The sequence below is a fragment of the Coturnix japonica genome, chromosome 10 (assembly GCF_054131305.1).
Source record: "Coturnix japonica strain WE chromosome 10, WE-NBRP24, whole genome shotgun sequence".
Taxonomy (NCBI): Eukaryota; Metazoa; Chordata; class Aves; order Galliformes; family Phasianidae; genus Coturnix; species Coturnix japonica.
The window spans coordinates 3,047,783-3,067,379 of record NC_140672.1 but is presented as its reverse complement, the minus strand read 5'-3'; the positions used below and the strand labels follow the sequence as shown (position 1 = coordinate 3,067,379).

Below are 19,597 nucleotides of genomic sequence, written 5' to 3'. Positions count from 1 at the left end.
CAGAAGGCAGCAGGCTGAAAACACGAGGAAGAGGAGAAATTCCAAAGTCCAGTGGATTCCTGAAATCCTTCGGTGGTGGTGAGGGCTGAGGACAAAGGTTGAGCAGCATTCCTGCGGGCGGTGAGCGCGGTGGAGCGAGCAGCTGCTTCTCACAAGGTACCTGCAACTATGTGTGTGGGTTATGTGGCCCCTGGACATTCCAAACACTGCAGAGCAAAGTGAAAGGGATTTTGCTGCTGTACTCGCTGCAAATCAGCTCTTCTACATTGCAGCCAGTGGGAGCAAAGGGGAGAAAGAATGAAATATATCCGCTCCGAAACAGGGCTCAGACATGCAGACAAGCCTTTGGTGATAGCGTGGCTGGTTCAGGCCAGACAAAGGTTTGGGTTGAATGTAAATAGTGAGGGTGGCTTTGTGCTGAGGATGAAACAGCTGCTGAGTGCAGCTCAGCCCCACAGCCATGTAGTGGCACTGCTTGCATGGTCTGCTTATACTGCCAAGTGAGCAGAGAAGGGGATAGGAGCGAGTTGCTGCCTGGCGGCTTCAAATCAACCCTGTTACTGCACTCCCGATGAGCAGGGCTGCTTCGGAACCTAAATCACCTGGAAATGGTTGTTTTTGCTATTAAATATTCAGCAGTGCAAAAACTGCTTGGGAAATTATTGGTCTCACAGGAAGCAGCAATCACACAGCAGTGATTTCTGGTTTGCTCGGCTGCCAGTGCCTGTAAATGCAGTGAGTTTTTGGGCAGCAGGTCTGCATTGCCTTCTCTTGGCTTTGTAACATCCAAGGGCTGTGCTTAGAAGCACCAAAGCCAGTTTGGAGCTCTTCAGCTCTTACCTGGGTGAGTTAATTCAGGGTTACATCCTGCTTTAACAGGGGATGTTTGCCTGGCAGAGCTTTGGTGACAGCATCCAGTTTGGATTTACCCCCATGCTCATGCATGTGGGATAGCCAGAGCCTGCTGTGCAGAGATCCCAGCCTTCCCCCCCTCCCACTTTGCAACTCCCCGGATGCTGGAGAAAACCAGCAGGTTCTGCAGACAGGCTGCTCCCAGGTAACAAATAGTGCAAGCAGAACAAAAATAGTTTAAGCCTGAGGCCCTGGGTACAGGCAAGGGCTTGTTGTGCAGCTATTTTAGCACCACGCAGCTATTTTAGCACTGCTCTGAGAACAGAGCCCCTTCCTACAGGTAAGGAAACCAAGGGAAGCACTTGGGACATGAGTTGAGAGGTGCCCTTGTGCTTTAGGAACCCCACAGCAGGAGCAATGGTGGTCAGAGCCATCCCTGCAGGTGAAGGGATGCTTTGCATTGGGAACAAAAGAGCTGAACAAACAGTCCAATATTTCATGGCGTGGTGACAGCAGGTACCATGCTAAATGGGACGTGCTGATCTCACAGCTGCTGCCCTCGGTGCATTTACACAGTATTTTCCTCTTCGCTAATGACTAATGAGGACTGCCTGGGGGTCCCATCCCCTCCAACCACCCCCCCCCCCCCCCGGTTTCAGCCTCAGCCCATGGCAGCTGCTCCATCACTGCAGAGCAAACAGTGGCTGCTGATCATCCAGCAGATGCGAAGCAGGCCGGTGCTGCTGAGGGGGGGATTTGCACATCAAAAGCAGTTCTGCCTCCTCACCCCGTGTGCAGGACGGCTCGGGCTAATTGCTCTTTCAAAGGCAGCTCCGATCGGGTCTCTGTTGGGATGTTGGGTCTTATACAGTCCCCCCCCATAGCGGAAAAGTGGCCTAGTGGCACCGGGGTGTTAAGCAAAGATGTAAATCAGCTTTTCTCTCTCTCAAAGCTTATTTCCATCTGCTGATTTGTTCGACAGCTAATTCTGGCTCCTTCTGTTGTGCAGGGTTAGGTTCAGGCAGCTGGGGCAGAGCTAACGGGGAGCACCAAACCCTACAGAAACCCATGGCCATTGCTGCTGCTTTGTCCCCAGCACACACCGTGCTGTGTTGGGTCACTCACTGCTCCTCAGTGCAGCAGAGGATGCCTCCAGCTTTCTGTGATGTGAGTGTTTGGAGGGGGGAAAACAATGTGTTACAGTCAAAACACTCCTTTAGCTTTCACTGGGCTGTATCCCCTGTATCTCTTACATGCCTGTTTTCCCAGAGTGGCAGCAATGTTTGGGCTACTCTGCAAATGAAAACCAACCCATTGGATTTGTCTGCTCCTGCTTTGCAGCATGTTGCTGCTTTTCCATGCATGGGTTATCCCATGGGCAGCCCACCTAGCAAAGGGCTGGAGGTGAGCAGTGCCATATGCAGGACCTTGGTGATGCTGTGATGAATGGCTCCCATTGATTGGGGGATGATGTGCAACCCAGAGACGTGGTGGAAATGTTCTGACTGCTGCCTGCAGAGCACAGAATTGAGTTTAAAAAAAAAAAAAAAATTTATTTATAAATTAAAACCATAAAATTAACCAGTAGTTTACATCAGTCACTGGAAAGAACATCAAAAAAAAAAAGAACCAACAAAAAAAAAAATAACCTGCAGAAAAATAATAATTATCTGTACAGGCTGTGGCCGGCCGGCCACCAGCTCACACATCTCACACACCTGCAATGCGCACGGTCACACACAGCATTGTGCAAAGGCAGCAGTGGGCACCTCTGGGCGATCACATCATACAGCATTGGCTGCTGGGGATGAGAGGTTGGGGTGGTGGGGGGTAAAAGTGGGGCTGGGGAGGCTGAGCTCCGCTCCTGTGGTGGGGAGCCCATAGGGAAGGAAGGGGCTCCTGGCTCGGGTGTGGGTCCCTGATCTGCAGCCTTGGGGCTCAGCTATGGGCTCGGTGGGGACGTGGTGGTTGCTGAGCAGTGCAGAAGGCACAGACTGGTTTCTGTGGGTCACATCTGTGGGTGAGGGGTGTTGGGTTGTGCTGGGAGTGCCCCTGTGCTTCGTGGCAGGAAGGGAGAAGCTTGTCCTGCTCGTTGTGGGGGGAGGTGGGATGTGGGTGCTGGTAATGGGGTGGGGGGCTTGGTGGCAGATGCTGGCTCAACCTGGGGCTGCGTGACTGCTGTGATGGGAGAACGGGGAAAGAAATGCATTTTTGGTTGCTGTGATTCTAAAACGACAGGGAGGAGGCAGGAAACGTTAACTCTGGATCTTCTGTATAAAATAAATATCCCCTCCTGATGTCTGGGTCATCCCAACCTCTGCTCCCTGGAGCTGGAAGGCACCATCCCTGCGTACCGAGGGTCTCTCCCATGGGTGTGAAGTAGTGCATGTGTGCAGGGTCCTCCCCGAGGCACTGCAGGAGCTGAAGGGCTGGAGTGGGTCGTGTGGGGGCCATAAATAACAGGAGAGAGCAGCTCCGTGCCCTGTCCAGGCTGCAGCAGGGAGCTGGGGCCAAGGGCATCATCCCATTACTGAGCATTTGCCCGAGTCCCATTCCCTGTTTGCCCTCATTGCTGGTCCTACAAGGGTTAGGGGGACAGGAGGGGGGGCTGCAGGACATCACCATTGGCACGAGTGGCTTGTTGGCCTTGAACACAACAGGCAGCAGCGAGGAGCTGGCTGGGCACCGGCTCCTCTAATAAATACATGGCTCATCAAACAGTACAGGAAGAGGAGTGGGGTCAGATCTCGGTGGCGATGATATCCTCATAGGGCACATCAGCTCCAGGGATGTCCAGCTCAATGGGCTCCTTGCCATCCTCCCCCGCTGCGAGCTGCTGCAGCATCTTCTCCAGGTTCTGGTTCCTCTTGTACATGTGCAGGTAGCTCTGCTGCAACTGCTTCTGGTAGTGGATCACCTTCTCCTTCTCCTCCCTCCAAGTCTGCCTCTCCTGCTGGAAGCTGGAGCTCATCTGCTCGTTGCTGTCCCGCTCAGCTTGCAGCTCAGCCCGCAGCCTTTCCACCTCACCCTGCAGTGCCTGCACCTCACTGGGCCGGGTGGCATCGCTCAGCTGTGCCCGGAGCAAGGCCATCTCTGCCCTCAGCTCCACTATCTCCTGCTCCAACAGGTTGACCTTCTCCCTCAGCAGCTCAGACTCGTTCTTCTTGCGCTGCAGCTCGTTCTCACACACCTCCAGTTCCATGGCTTTGGTGCGCAGGGAGCCCTCCAGGTCCTGGGTCTTCATCTCCAGCCCTTCCATCTTGGCCCTCACGTCCTTCAGCTGTGCCTTCAGGCTGAGGATCTCAGTGGTTTTGGTGGTGAGCTCCGTCTGGGATTCCTTCAGCTGCTGCTTCAGCAGGGAGATCTCCCCCGACTTCTGGCACACCTGTGGGAAGACAGCACTCACATTAGGACTGTAGTCACACTGAGACTATGACAGAATCATTAAATGGTTGGTATGGAAGGGACCTCAAGGACCATCAGGTTCCAGCCCTTGCCAAGTCCTGATTGTCAGCTGCTACATCCAGCAGCAGAGGGGCTGCTGATGGTGTGGATGCTAATGGAAAAGAGCTGCAGGGTTTGGTGCCATCCCTCCCGTGCACACCTTTGCATTCTGTACCCCAAGCCTTACCTCCCATTGGGTCTCCTCCAGCGCTGGTGCAAAGCTGGTCTTCTCCTTCTCATAGGACCTCAGCTTTGTCTCCAGCAAATTTTGCTCCTTCATGAGGTTCTCCAGCTCCTCCCGCAGCTGCTGCTTCTCCTGCTGCAGCTGGAACACCTGCAGGTGGAGGACCTGCTGCGTGCGCTGGGTTTTCTGCGAGCTCTGCTTCAGTTTGCTGTTGCACTTCTGCTTCAGCCCCTCCAGCTCTTCCTTGCAGCGCCTCTGCTTCTCCTCGTATACCTGGCAGGAGCTGGCTTCCTTCTCCTCGAAGCTCAGCTGAAGCTCCTGCAGCTCTCCCTCCCTCTCCAGCAGCTTCTGCTCCAGCTCCTGGATGGTGGACTCATCAGTAGAGATGGGTGAGCGGATGCAAGCTGTCTTCTCGGTGGCACGGTGCTGGGGGGCTTTGCCAGGGTTGAGGATCTTGTTGCCACCATCGGAGAAGGACATGGCCTTGAGGCTCATCATGTTGCTGTCCTGGATGATGGCACATTGCATGATGTTGTGTGCAGAGCCCCCGAAGCGGCTAATGGGCCCCACGGGGGTGACGATGGGGTCCAGCTGATAGCTGCTGCTGGTGCTGTGGGTGGGCAGGCTGGACATGGAGTTCCTGCCTGAGTCAGACAGCCCTCCTGAGCACAGCACCGGCTTCAGCTCCTGCTCCTTGCCTTTGTCCAGGGGGTGAAGCTGTGTGGGGAGGTGAACTCCATTCTCTGGGGATGAATGGAGGACAGCACCGGAGCGGGGCAGTACTGGCTTGAAGGCAGTGGGTCGTGCTGTGGGTTTCTCCAAACCCTGAAGGAAGAGCAGAACCCATCAGCATAAACCTATCAACATAAACCCACCAGCATAAGCCCACCGCCATCCCTTTTGCTTCTCAAATCCCTGCCTTAAACCCCAAAGATGACCACCCCGAGCACCCCATGGAGCAGGGAGCCGTGCATTTAGGGCCCCATCTCCCCTCCTCACCACTTCCAGCTGGCTTGGGAAAGGTATCAGCTTCTGCGGTGTGGGTGTCCCAAAGTCCACCCCGCTGCTCCCAGCCTGGCCCAGCTCCGTGCTGCCCAGCGCGGTGTAGTCCGTGCGGTGGGGGCCGGGTGTCTTCTGGCTGACCTTGATGTAAAAGAAGTCCTCATTCTTGCTGCTTTTAGAGCCTGATTTGTGACCGGATTCCTGGGAGAAGCCAAAGCGGAGCAGCCCGTCCGAGTACCTGTTGAGCTTCTTCAGATGGGACGACTTACGAAGCTTGTACTGCGAGGCACGGCAGTGTTTGCTGTGGAAGCTGTGGCCAGAGATGAGACTACTGACACTGCCCATGCTGCTGCCAGGCAGGTGGCACGTTGGCTGTGATCATAGCAGAGCCCTTGCCGTGTGCTGGAGCTGCAATCCTATGGGAGGCAAAGAGCAGAGTGAGCACGACGGGATGGAGGTGGGATGCAGTCGTGAACCCAGAGCTGGGAGCTACTCCTGGAGGTGCAACATTGACAGCATGGAAAGGGTCATACAAATGGCATCCCCCACATGAGGGTGCTTCATCACCCCGTTCTCCCTGATTCCTCTTCAGTTTTCAGTGCTCCTCTTAACCCACCTGAAATGGGATGCTTGGAGGCTTAATTATGCTTAATGTCGGTGTAGCACTTAAGAAGATGAGAGGCATTGTGTGTGTGCTGAGCATTGCGATTAGGGTTCGGAGGTATGTAGTGCACTAATTCCCTTTGCTAAGGGAGGAAAAAAGCAAAAAAGGATCAAATCCTGATTCCTGGGGGCCCTCGCAATGCTTGGGTGATCACGGAGATGTGCTTTCCATGGGGGAATTAAAGGGTGAGGTGGGGAGAAAGGGGACAAGCTGCTGGTGGGCGGGTATGAGAGCATAACCAAAGTGAGCTAAATTTGGGTTGCACAGCGAGATGTCAGAAGAAAGAGGAATTGTTTGATGGCTGAGTCACTCGGGGAGCGTGAGCAATTGGAAGCAGCATGCTCTGCTCTGCATGCAACCTGCTGCACGCTTCCGTGCTTGGTGCTGTGGGTGCTGCACAGTTTGGCTTTGCTCTGGGTTGCCCATAGCATAGAGCACTGGGGCACCCTCACTGCCTTCCTGGCATGAGCTGATCCAATGTTTTATCCCCATGTTTTATCATGTTCTGACTCTCTGTCAGGCTTCTCTGCACCCTGAGCTCAATAACTGCAGCCTGTACCCATCCCTCACAGCTTGATTTCTTTGCTTTTCCTCTTTACCCCAAGGACTCGCATTGATTAAGTGTCAAACCAAAGTCCCAGCAAGCCAGAAGATCCGCTTTAATCCCTAAATCCATTTTTTTGGGGGGGAGAGATTAAGAGAAGTGAGCCAGCAGCCCGTCTGGATGCTGATACACTGGAAGTGATCCATGAGTTTGGGTTCATTCATTTTTACAGGGTGAGAGGCACAACGGTGGAGGAGGTATCGCTGCAGGGAAGGGGATAACAGCACCGTGTGTGTATCTGCATGGATTTGTGGGTGCCTGCAGCTGGGGAGGGAGAGCTGGGACTTTCCAGCCCCTTTGGCAGGAGGTGTTTCCATCCAACCCACGCGTGCCTGGGAGGGTTGGGCAAGGCTTTTTTTCTTCCCCTTCCCTCTGTCGATTTAATTTGAAAGCTGTGGAGGTGTTGGCATTCAGCACGCAGCGTGAGCAGGAAGGAAAAGGTTCTGCAAGCAGCGGGATGGGAGCACAGCAGCGAGGGGACCATGCACATCCCATGCCATGCTCAGCAGCTGCAGTGCTGCATGCAGGGGTTTGTGGTGCTGTGAGCAGTGCAGGCTGCCCAGATAGGATGAATTGGGGCTGATTTTTGCAGAAAGAGTGGAAAAAAATGAATGGCATGTTGCATTCCTTCTAAAATCCAATCATGCCTGCCCCGTGATCACGCGCAGGAGGGCAGCTCTCCCTGCACATTGCAGGAATTTAATCTTATCTTCCTGGCAGTGCAGCTGCTTTGAAGCCTTTCCTTCTTCCCTGCAAAGCTTTCACGGGCAGCTGCTTTCTCTCACCTTAGTGAGAGCCTTCCTTCCTATCCAGGCTTTGCAGCATCGCTCCCTCCTTGCTGATCCTGTTCTTCCCCTCCGGTATCTGAGCTCTTCCTTCTCCCCTGCACCCTCTCGCCCACTCTTTTTTCCCCTCTCACATTATTATTCATCATTTCTGTGCAGATGCGCCCACACATTTGGGTGTTTGTTGGGAGGTGCACGGATAGCACAGGAGCAGCAGCAGCAGCAGCTGCCAAGAGCCCAGATCTGGGAGCAGCATCCTTCCTTTTTCCCTCAATGACTGCCAGGTGATGTGCCCACGTTTTGCTCAATGTGTCTTTTGAGACACAAAGAATGTGGCCCTAGGGGGAAACATGGGCATTTCTATGGTGGAAAGCAATGCAAGTGCTGCCTGCAGCATCTGGTTAACGACTTAATTAAGAGGTGGCTTAATCCAGAACTTGGAGAGCAACAATCTCACTGGGCTGGGATTGAGATCTGGAATCAAAACTGGGATCAAATGGTTTGGATTTCAGTGCTAGCAAACACAGGACTGAGGATACGGACAGTCCATGTGTGAGCATCCATAGGGTGAGCATACTGTGCCTAGACCCAACCCAACTCCTCATTTCCAGCTCCTCCAACCCCCCTCACTTTGGTCCCCATGGAAATGGCAGCTATAAGGCCTGGAGAGCCCCATCAGCAGCACCGACCTTGCCGCCACCCCATGATCCTCACCCTCATCTCACTAATGGGAATGAACTCAACACCGCCCAGGCAGGCGCTGTCCTTGCGGTGCTGCATTGTGGCTCGGTGCTGGCAAAGGGCCCCAACGACAAGGCTTTCATTCACTCTAATTCATTGTCCCCTCTGCTCATTCATTGACATTCATTGGGATCATTTTGATAGGAGGCAGCGAGTGAATTGCAGCGGGGCTCACAAAGCGCGCGCCATGTGTTCTGCCTTGATTTGCCATTAGTGAAGGGGGACACTCCAGATGAAGAATAACCAGCCTCAATTACATGTTACATCCACTCTAATAGCCCAGGAGTCCATCACACTTAATGTTATTTCAATGAACACTGGGAGAATTCACACCCCCCCTCTGACTGGTGCTTGTTAGAGGAGCCAGCAGTGCCTTTGGCAGAGGGTTTGGTGGGCTCAATGCCAGAGCAGCAGCCATAGCCTGTGCTGTGCCAGTGTCCCCTGGCAGCTGGGCTCCTGGTTTGTTGCATTGAGCAACTACAAAGACATCCAGACCCGCTTTGGAGCTCATTGGCAGCACCAAGTGCTGCTGCCTTGCACCCAGGTCCTGCAGAATGTCTTGGGTGCTCTTTATTTCATCAACATTGGGAAGAGCAGAAGGAGCTGCAGGCACCTGTGTAGCGTGCAGCCTGGTCCTGACCCTGGGGTGAGCCCACAAGTGGCCTTAATGGGCGTTGGTGTGATGATGTAGGTGGCATTGAGGCGCCTGGATTAAGCCACGTTTAGGGAACCCGGTACTAGGTAAGAGGAATTTCTTGAATTAACAATGAATCATATTGGCACAGAGAGCTGGAGAGGATATTGACTCAACACCCGCTGCGCAATGCCTCCTCTCACTCCGTCTGATCCCTCTGTGGGGAAGCCGATGTATTTCCCTGTGCAGAAACCCTGCTGGAGGCAGGGAGAGGCTCCTGCACTGCTGCGGATGATTGCACAACCTGCAGAAATACAAGTCAGCAAAGCCTGGACTTCCAAGTGTCTGCATTCCTGCAGAGCCTCGTGCTTTCTGCACTGCTAATGCTTACTGGACAGTTCGCCTACGCTAATAGCACAAGCTGGTACGTGGGCTACAGAAGTGACAGATCATGTTTTTTGCCTCTCCAACCCAAGAGGGACTTCAGAGCAAGACGAACCATGAGCACTTGGTGCTGGATGGCTGTTATACTCAGGAAAAGCTGTCATTTCTGGTGCCCAAAGAGCTGGTTCCCAAAGGAGATGATTCCCAAAGGGTCTGCCCTATAACACACTGCACTCAGTGCCCCCAGCTCAGGGATGCACTGCCATGTAGAGTTGCTATGTGAGCTTATGGTGGAGCTCCATCTCCCAACCTTCACCTGGCTGTGCAGAAAGAGCCCCACATATGCTACACAAGAGCACCCTGAGCTGTTCCAGCTTTGCCCTGCTCCCATAGTGGATGGACCCTGGCACTTGTTGGTGAATCAGCAGCCGAGCAGCACCCAGATGTCCTCACAGTCATGTTCCCAGCACAATGGAAATGTGTTTGCATGAGACACACTTAAATATTCCTTGGGTGGGGAGAAAGATCCTTTCAGCTCACTTCACTCCTAAGAGCATCTGGCTTTTCCTGCTAACAAGCAACCAACGCTGCAATTAAAGCCCTGCTAATTGGAAATGCAGAAATGCTCAGGTCTGGTGACACCCAGGATTCCTCTATTGAGCTCTGATTTTGCAGCCCCAGGATGGGAGTTGAGAGGGTCTGTAGGGTTGGCAGGTGGGAATCGACCACGTCTTGCCCTAGAGCTGTGGGCTGCTTATTTTGGGAACAGTCTGGGGCTGGCAGCTGGTGCTGGGGTGGGTGACAGCTGAGCATGGCTTTCACTTGGGATCTGCGAGGCCCCTTCTCACGCATCTATTTCCGACCCTGTAAAACACAATCTGGCAGGGTGTGAGGATAGAGGGGGGGGCACCCAAAAAAAGGGGGGGCTGGCAATGGGCTGCCTCGCCTGGCAGGTGCCCCTGAGCGTGGTTGGGATGTGCAGAATGCTGTCCTTCCATCCCCACAGCTCAGCGCAGTGTCTGTCCCACACGTCTTCCTTGAGCTTCTTTTATTTTTTTTTCCCCAGGATCTCATTGATGCAAAAGATGCAGCCAGAAATAGCAAAAGCTTCACGTAACCAGAGCTGTGCCCTAAATACGGCTCCTCCTGGCTTTCCGTTCCATGAGCTCTGCATGCATCTTCCTCTGCCCCCCCCACCCCCAATCATGGGTATGGCATGAGTGAGTGATGGGATGTCTGTTGCCCTATGGGTTGTACCAAGGTGGGAGCACCAAGGTTTTCTCCCATTCCCTTAAATAACCAATTCCCTCCCTGTTCCAAACTGAGACTCTGCTGCAGCCCCCCCGGAGCACATGGAGGAGAAGCATCTTCTCCATGGACAGGGAAGAATTTAGATCTGGAGCTGTGGGCTGCCATGGAGACCAGGCTCCATCTGCAGAGCTCTTCTTGCCTACCCCCCCCAGCAGGCAGAGGAGCAGCCAGGAGCCCTTGTCTCCTCCATGCTGCTGCCCCTTCCCCTCCCATGGGCTTTGAGTGCCTTCTGGGGCTACAAAAGCAAATCCATGTTCTCTGGGCGCTCTGCAAAGTGCTGGGAGGGGAAAATCACTAGCCTGGATAGCTGAGGGCTCTCAACCCCTGAGCTTAGCAAGAAAGATGAATATCAGGGAAAGAATTTCTCTAAGGTAGGACTTCATGTCTACCACCAAACCAAGGCACTCTGTGTTAAGCCCACATTGGCTTCCTGGCACCTGAGTTTCAGAGCAAAGCCATGCACTCCTTCTGCACCATCATCCCCTGTCTGCGGTACCAGTTGTGCTGTGATTTCTCTATTTCTGCACCCCGTGCAGTGCTCAGCCAAGACAGAGCTGAGAAAAGGCAACTTCTGCCTGCTGACAACAAGCCAGGCTCCATCCCTACCATGCAGAGCATCTGCTGTGATGCTGCTGCCTGCTCATCTCCTCCAGCTCCTTTCCAGAGCATTACATTCCCCCATCCCTGCTCTGCTCAACTGCTTCGGTGCAGCAGCCACAGAAGGGAAAAGAAAAGGCAAATTCATTTCTCGCTTCCTATTTCCCTCCTCCTCTTTTTATCCCCCCCCCTCCTCGAATTGGCCCATTGCGCATTCCACCCCTTTAATGCCTGGCTGCCAAATGGAGCAGTTCTCTCCGAAGAGAAATGCACATCAAAGTTGCAGGGAATATTCAATTAACCTTTAAATAAGATCATCCACAAGTGGCTGATGGAGATGGCGTTTAATTGTTTAAAATAAACCAAACACAGCCGCTTGCATTTCAGAGGGGGGCATTTCTGTGATCCAGCTCTGCCTTTTGCTGCTGTTAGGGCTGATGTTTTGCTAAAAGGCAATTAAATATCGAGATACGCCTTCCAACTTTCCCTCTGACACCATTTGCTTCTGCAGGATTGGAAGGGAATGCGTTTCTCCCTTCTGCATGCAGGAATCCGCTGCTCGGTGGAGATGCTTGCTCCATAGATCCCTAAGAAATAATTAAACCCCCCCCTTTATCCCAAAGGAGGACAACATGCATTGCTACCCTCTGTTGGAAGGAGCTGCCTTGCTGAGGCCTTGCAATAGGATAACAGAGGTTGCTTTTAGCTCAAGAACTTTGCAGGAGGAAGAGGAAGGGCTGAACGCAGCTGCCTTGAGCTCCCAGCTGCAGAGTGCTGCAGGAACAGCATCCCAGCCCAGCACTTCCAGAACCAACCCACCCAGCCTTCCTGCTCTAGGGGGGCCCTTAACACCCAACAACGCTGGCAAACAGCCCCTGCAGGAAATCCTCTGTGACCCACATGCCAAACCTTCGTGCATTCCCTGCTATTTTTAACTCATTTTTAACTTTAACCACCCACGTTGCTCCTGCCCGCACCCCTGCAAGCAGCTCACAGCCCCCAGATTGCAATGGTGAATAGGGCAGAGGGGTTTCAGTACCTCCATAAGAACTACTTATCAGTGCATGCAGCATTCAGGGGCTTCAGCAGCAGTTTGCTGCAGCAATGCTATTGTCACACTTATCCATTCAATACTTTGGGGGTGATACTGGGAGCTCTCACTGCTGCATGTGGTTTTGAATGGGTTTTTTGCATGGTCCCAAAGGGGGTGGGGAGCTGCTCCATTCCTCTGTCTCCTGGTTGTATAGAGCCTGCTTGGCGGCTGCCCACCTCTTGCATGCCTTAAATGCCTCACCTGAGTGTGTGCTGAGCATGACTGTACCTGCCTGCAGCAAATAAAGGCTTTCAGGAGGGGAAAACAGCGATTGAAGGTGAATGATAGCATTGGAGTGAGGAGGGATGAGATGGGACTGAAGCTCTGAGGTGCCCCAACCTGCATCCCAGCACCTGCTGGCATCACTTTCACACGTCCCTCTGCTTGGAGCAGGGTCTGCCCTTGTCTGTATGGGCTGCTCTGCCTGTTGGTCCTTTACACCCATCCCTCTTCTTGAAATCATTCCTTGAGCCTCAAATTCATTCGCCTCCCACCTCTGCACAGCGCCAAGGAAGAGTGACTAAGGGGTGGGTGGAAGGAACGGCTCAGGACTGATTTAGCAGCCCCGGTACCAGGAGGAGGGGGGGGGGGGGTCAATAGAGGCACAGCTGGGGGCACACAGAGCCCAGTGGGAGCCACGAGCATCCCCCGCAGCGCCCAATTGTGCTCCCGAGCTCACTTTTGCAGCTGCCATTAATTGCCCCCCTCCGCTGATTGCTTGTGCCGATGGGGTTGGTGTAATTCTTTGTCCCGCTGATTAATGGCCCTGGTGATTAATAGCATGGGGTGGGGGGGGTCCTGGGCTGGATGGAGGTGTGAGCCCGTGGCCGTGAGCGCAGCTGGTGGGGGAGGCTGGGATCAGGCAGCCAGGCAGGCTGCATTACTGATTATTTCAAAAGGAAGGTTCGTTGGCGTCTGGAGCGATGCTATCAGTGAGACTGATAGCACAGACTTTGTTTCCTGCTCGTGTTGCACTTGCTGCAGCCTTCGAGGAGGAAAACAAGCTCTCCGGAGGAATCTGGACGACCATAGGAAGTGCTGAGTGAACACCAGGCTGCTCCCTGTGCTGAGTTCTCAGGTCTCAGCTCACTTGTCAGCACCAAAATGCCCTTATAGAGTGGTGTGCAATGGGGAGGAGGTGCCTGGGGCACGGCACTGCTGGGGGGTCAGCCAAAGGGGACAGCAGGAAACCAAATACAGAGTGCCCATCAGCAGTGATGCAGATGGAGCTGGGGTGTACAGGGGGAGGTCAGCGATGGAGGTATGGCTTTGAGCTCATTCATATCCCTGAGCCAACAGATGTGTGTTGGACCCACTGGGAGCAGTTGGGTTCAACACACCGATGAGCAGATAAATGCTCCTGAACCTGAGAATAGTTGTGGGTATCCCACCCTTTGGAGACAGCAGGGTGCAAACTCCTAAGGAAGATAGGAGTGCAGTGCTGGGGCTGAACGCTGTCTCTATGGGGCTCTATGGAGTTGATGAGAAGGGAAGACCCAAACTGACTCCCACCACAACCACAGCAACAAAGCCCAAGCTCTGCTTCTAAGGGCAGAGATGAATCGCTGGCTTTCCAGGATCGGAGAACTCTGCATCCTCTGCTCATCCTCACCTCTCCCCGTGCACACATACACACACACACAGGACGGCACCGGCACAAGGAAAGGCTGACACACGACCAGCAGAGCCCAGCTACAGGCTCACAATCAACATCCCGACACCATCAGCCCCCGCACACGGAGGAACCACAGCAGCCCCCTGCACCCACGCCGCCCACCCGCTTTCCCCACGCTCTCCCAAGCAAATCATTTCCTACACGAGCACGGCACGATGCCCACAGCAGCCCAAAGGCAGACGGACATCCAGCTGTACGTTTCCCAACGACCAGCAGCCCGACCCGAGGTGCTGATCACGCACACTTCCCCTTCTCTCCTTTCCCCTTGAAGTTTGCCACACTTGGGATGGAAGAGATGGAGCAGAGCCCAACACCGCTCGTATTACGGGGCCGGGGACACCCTCAGGACCCCATCGGATGTGGGGTACCCGAATCCCGGAGCTCACGGCTGGGAGCGATGCTCGCTGCCGTCCCCAGCCGCCCGCTCCCCCCATCCGCAAACCCCTCCGCTCCGTTCTGCCCCCCATCCCCGACGGTTCCCGGTCCCCCCGCACCGCCCCCAGCCCCGATGGGTTCCTACCTCGTGTGGCCGCAGCCCGCAGCGCTCCGCGGGGCTCCCGGTGCGTGCCCGGCAGCAGCATCCCCGCTCGGAGGCGGCGGAGGAGGAGGAGGAGCTCGGAGCCCCGCGTATCGGCCCGCCCCGCTGCAGCCCCCGGCCTTTGTGTCCCGGCCGTGCCCCCACCTCCCACCTCCCCCCGCCCCAAGGCCGGCACGGGGTGTTGGGGAGAGATGGGTCGCTTTGCTTCCCAGACTTGGGGCGAGGAGGGGGTTAAAGGAGGACAAGAGGTGCTCGGGTTGAGCGACTGGCACCGTCGGTGTCTCTGAGCATGGGGAGAACCCAAAGCTCCGAGCAGCAGCCGGCAGGAGAAGGGGGGGGGGGTACAGCTCTGCTACACCTCATCCAGGGCAGGGGCTGGGACGGCAGACTCTGCTTTCTCCCAGCCTGAATCACATCATTCCCCAGCCACATTCCCAGCCCTACAACAGAGAACTGAGCTTTGGGACCATGACCAGAGCTGCCTAAGAGTTGGAAGGGGAAACTGAGGCACAGTACCTGCAGATCTGCACCAGCTCCAACAGGCTCAGGGCCAGCCAAGCTGCCCGGCAGCAGCAGAGCAGCCTCGATGCTCAGTGAAGTGGCTTTGGCTCTGCAAACAACCCCCCCCTCCATAAAGGTTCATACATGCCCGTCCGCATGCGTTTACTGGGTGGAAAGGCAAATAAATGGAGGACATGAGGAGCTGAGCTGCAACATGTACACTGCTGCCACTCTGGCTCCTGCACTGCTGGGCCCAACTTGACCTTTCAGGCAGCAAAACTGCCCCAAATGCAGCAAGCTGAGGTCAGCACAGGCAGCCTCCCTGGGTAGCTCTGTTTGCTTCTTCCTTGCTCTCTGGGTCTCTCATCTCATCCCACCCCAGGCAGCTTTCCTGCCTGCTGGCCGTGCCTCAGCCTGACGCAGCACTCAGGAATGCACACACTGACTGGCAGCACATCAGGACTTGCCCCACTCATGGAGCTGCGTGGCTGCATCTCATCCAGGTGTGCAGCGAGTAAAGCTGCTCCTGCACTGCAAGAGGGAACAACAAGTGGGTCCCCAACCCCGCGTCAACGTAACAAATGAGTTGGGGGGAACAGAAAGCAAGCCAGCACATTGCTAAAGCCTCATGGCCAGGGTTAAAGACAGTCCCAAAGTGGTTGCGCACTGTGCTCCCATCTGCCCACAGCATCCCATGGGAGCAGGCTCCTGGTGCTGCCTTTGGCACATGGGCACAAAGCTGTGTGCCAGGGTTTGCTCACACGCTGCAAGCACTGCAAACCGGAGAGGCGAGCTCTACCCCAGCCCTGCCCTATGCTCAGGTGTTGGAGAGCTGCAGCATTGGGGTGGAGCAGAGCAGCAATGAGGGCTCAGCTCCGCTCAGACCGCAGCGCTTTGATTTATGGCAGATGAGATCCACCTCCTCCCCCCCCCCCCCAATCTTTTTTTGTGTGTGTTAATATTGTTTCCTGGCAGCTTCGTTAGTTTCTCTGCTGATTTGAGCAACGCTCCCACAATCCCGCGGGCGCCTCATTGCCTTGAAAGCAGTCAGCTGGAATTTGCTATTTTAGGAGCGAGAAATTGGAGAGAGGAAGAAGAAAGAAGGAGAAGGAGACAGAGAAGAAAGAGAAGAAGAGAAGTGTATTCCCGTGAGTGCGGAGGAACGATTTAACAGGGTTTCAGTCAAGGGGAAAAAAGGCATAAAAAAGAATTACGGTTCATTTTCGTTCGAAACGGGGCTTCGTGTTTCTACAGTAAGTCATAACAAAACAAGGCAGCAAAGCCAAGAAGTTATCTGTACCAGATGGGGCAGCGGTTGTGTCTGCAAGCTTTACAGCAATCGTCCTGACTTGATTGTGCAGCGATGGAGCTCAGTGTGCAGCCCTTATCATGGAGGGGGGGATGCTGTGTCATCTCCCTGTCCCCCAAGCATGGCAGCCCCATTGGCAGCAGCTCATCCTGGCTGTAAATTGCCCTCCCTGACCCATCCGTCCTGCACAAGCCAGCACTTGTACTGACTGCTGTGCCCTCAAACGAGTCTGACCTGTGGGTCTGCCTCACCTCTCAGCCACATGGAAGGTTTCCCAGCATGAAGCAGCCCAGGGAAGAGCAGCAAAGGGCACTTGTGGAGCAGGGTTTATTGCAGGGCTCATTGCATGGATCACTGCAGGGCTCACTGCATGGATCATTGCAGGACTCATTGCAGGGCTCACTGCATGGATCACTGCAGGACTCATTGCATGGATCATTGCAGGACTCATTGCATGGATCACTGCAGGGCTTACTGCAGGGCTCATTGCATGGATCATTGCAGGGCTTACTGCAGGGCTCATTGCATGGATCATTGCAGGGCTCATTGTAGGGCTCACTGCATAGATCATTGCAGGGCTCATTGCATGGATCACTGCAGGACTCATTGCATGGATTATTGCAGGACTCATTGGCACTCCCATCCACTGCTTGGGCAGATGCTGCTGATCACCCTCCCGCATACTTGCCCTGGCACAGCTCTAAGTGGTTCCGTAGATTGAAAACGAATCCTATTTCCTTTGTATATAGCTTGAAAGATAAGCAAGTAATCATAAAGTGGAGATTGCTCTTCTCTTTTATTTTTTGCTAACAGATTATTTACAAATCCATTGAAATTGGGTATAATATAATATAAAAGCTCGTGCCAATTGAAGGAAATTACAAGAGAATAAGGTCAGCACTAAAAGCAAGGAGTAGGTGTATTTAATGGCTTTTCTCCCTACAGACCCAGGAAGCAATACTGGAAACAGGGATGGGAAAAGGAACCGAACCCACATGGGACTTTATTTTGTGCTTTTTGAGCAGCAACCTGGGCAGCACAGGAAGGGCAAGGACCACGCTCAGCCCTCCCAATGGAAGCTGTGCTGAGCACTGAGCTTGGCACGGCTCTCCCAGCCCAGCAGTGGTCTCAGTGGGGGAGATGAAGGCTGAGATTCAACCCCAGCCCCATTCAGACCCCGATCCCATTGCACTGTGCTCGAGGGTTTCGCTCCCAGGCAGTTTAGCAGTAACAAACAGACCAAAGGTCATGAGAAAATGGTATCACACCAGAGCTCGTAAAGGCAGCTTGAAATTTCCTCTCCCACTTCTGGGATTCATCCGCTCCTTTCCCATTAAAATTAATGATAAGAGCTCATCCATTTCTCATCTCCTCGGTCGCTTCGCAGCCTCTTCCTTTGCTTGATGCTAAAACAGAGACAAGCCCAGACCACGTCCCCAGAGCCTCAAAGCAAAGTTTGCTTTTGCAGTTAAACAAAGCAGCTTCTCCCTGCCCGGCAATGTTGCAAAACAGTGATATGTTATTGTGTGGCTCTCATTATTGATCTGTGGTGTTCATCTGATGAGCTGCGCCAGTCACACCGCCACGTCCTGCTTTCCCAGCCCAGGTCTCATGCAACAGGGATTCCTCCTAAGCACCATTTCACTGCGGGGGCTCTGAAAGCAAACAAAGTTTCTAGCTCTCAAGGTTTTGTACTGAGTATGGGGTGAATAATAAGATAAAAAGGACCCAGCTTCCTCTCGGGACTATTCAGTGCTCAGCTCTGTTTGCTTCTGCTTCATCAGCCTCCAAACCCAAATCCCCCTCAATAATTCAGCAGAGCTGCTGTGCTGCTGGTCTAAATAATTCATCCTGGAGCTTTGAGGAGGAAAACGTGGTTACATCTCCCTTCAGAGTGTGGCTCTGGGGCTCCCTGTGCCTTTTCCAAGCAGATTTCCTCTGATCAGAGGATGCTCTGCTTGCGCTGAGGGCTTTGTGGGGAGCAGAGTTCTGTGCAATCACAGGCACTGGGGATGGGAGCAAAGGGAATAAAAGGAGAATAAAGGGAGAGCAACTCCATGCTCCTTTGCTCCATCCTAAAAGCACCAAGGGCTGCACGGGCCGTCTCCAGGAGACAGAGGGAAGGAAACGAGAAGGGAGGTGTTGTTTGGGTTTGTTTCCTATTTTCTCCAGGGAATGAGGATGAGAGCAGCTACAGCGAGGTCGGGGCTGCCAGGCAGCAGCGTGGCACAGCGTGGTGTTGTGTTTGCAAATCCTACTCACGGAGCTGACTTCTCCCACGGGGTATCACTGAGCAGCTCCTGCCAGCAGCCGGCTGCTCTCCGGAGCAGCAGACATATGGGCTGTTTTTCCAAGGGGCTGTTTCAATTAAAAATTCCCAAGGCAAAGCAGTAATGATCGGCCCAGCTGAGGACAGATTGGCTGCAAAGGGCATCTGTGCAAGCGGAGCAGCGCAGTGCAGTCCCTGTGCATTGTGGTTTCGGTGCTTGGTGTCGTAACATGCATTGCTCTGGAAGCATTTTGCTTAAATATTTATCAAACTCTTTCCAGGCCAAGGGGAGGAGGGACAAGGCTGGGATTGAGGACGGGCTGAGGGTAACGTTTATCTTGGAGGGAGCAAAAGAGCTCGAGCGTGGCAATGAGATACTGATCATCCCCAGGTCTTTTTCCTTTTCCCAACAAGCAATGCAAAAGTCACCTCACCCCCAGCTGCTCCGCTTGTATTTTCCATCCTTGCTGCGTCCCTGTGATAAGCAGCTGCCACACACCCTCACCCCACCACCCCTTCCTCCCTCGGTGTGGGACTGACCCTTATCTCTGCACCGCGTAATTTGATTTTCACGGCAGTGGGAGCATTGATGATTACCACAAGAAAAGAGATTTGCAGCTGGGCCTGACACCCTGTCACCCTCCTGCTCAGCCCTCTAGACTTACAGACACCTGGGGAGTGCTCCTTGCAGAGCTCCTGCAGCACTAGGCTTTGGGTATGACCCTTGGCATTGGGACCCTTGGCTTTTGGATCCTTGCTTTGGGACCTTTGGCTTTGGGACAATGGCTTTGGGATGTGAGCTTTGGGTTCCTTGCTTTTGGGTTTTCCTGGCCCTGCAATACCCTCCTGTTGCTTCTACCCAGTTTGTTTGGCTCTCTCCCAGGTGCGAGGCCGCTCGTCTTTATGGCGCCCATAAAACCAAATGCGTTCTGCTGTTAAGCTCTGTCTGTTACAAACCATAATCCAAATCCCATAAAGGAGCGAGTCCTTTGCATAATGATCACATGCGT

At 53.9% G+C, this 19,597-nt stretch overlaps 1 protein-coding gene and 2 long non-coding RNA genes across 3 annotated transcripts; 1 reads left to right on the top strand and 2 right to left on the bottom strand.

The window, feature by feature from the left end:
- The first annotated feature begins 14 nt into the window (after window positions 1–14).
- LOC146759137 (uncharacterized) lies at window positions 15–6,266 on the top strand. Its single transcript, XR_014932362.1, has 2 exons — window positions 15–156; window positions 5,662–6,266. It is a non-coding gene; the product is annotated as an uncharacterized LOC146759137 (long non-coding RNA).
- LZTS1 (leucine zipper tumor suppressor 1) lies at window positions 2,380–14,565 on the bottom strand. The gene is made up of 4 exons (XM_015883143.3): window positions 14,491–14,565; window positions 5,480–5,898; window positions 4,484–5,305; window positions 2,380–4,237 (listed from the first exon to the last, which is right to left on the bottom strand). Exons 2-4 carry the CDS (start codon window positions 5,825–5,827, stop codon window positions 3,593–3,595), a joined length of 1,815 nt encoding a protein of 604 aa, XP_015738629.2. The 5' UTR covers window positions 5,828–5,898; window positions 14,491–14,565; the 3' UTR covers window positions 2,380–3,592.
- Window positions 14,566–17,095: 2,530 nt separating this feature from the next.
- Window positions 17,096–18,819, bottom strand: LOC116654336 (uncharacterized). The gene is made up of 2 exons (XR_004309510.2): window positions 18,581–18,819; window positions 17,096–17,973 (listed from the first exon to the last, which is right to left on the bottom strand). It is a non-coding gene; the product is annotated as an uncharacterized LOC116654336 (long non-coding RNA).
- Window positions 18,820–19,597: the final 778 nt, after the last annotated feature.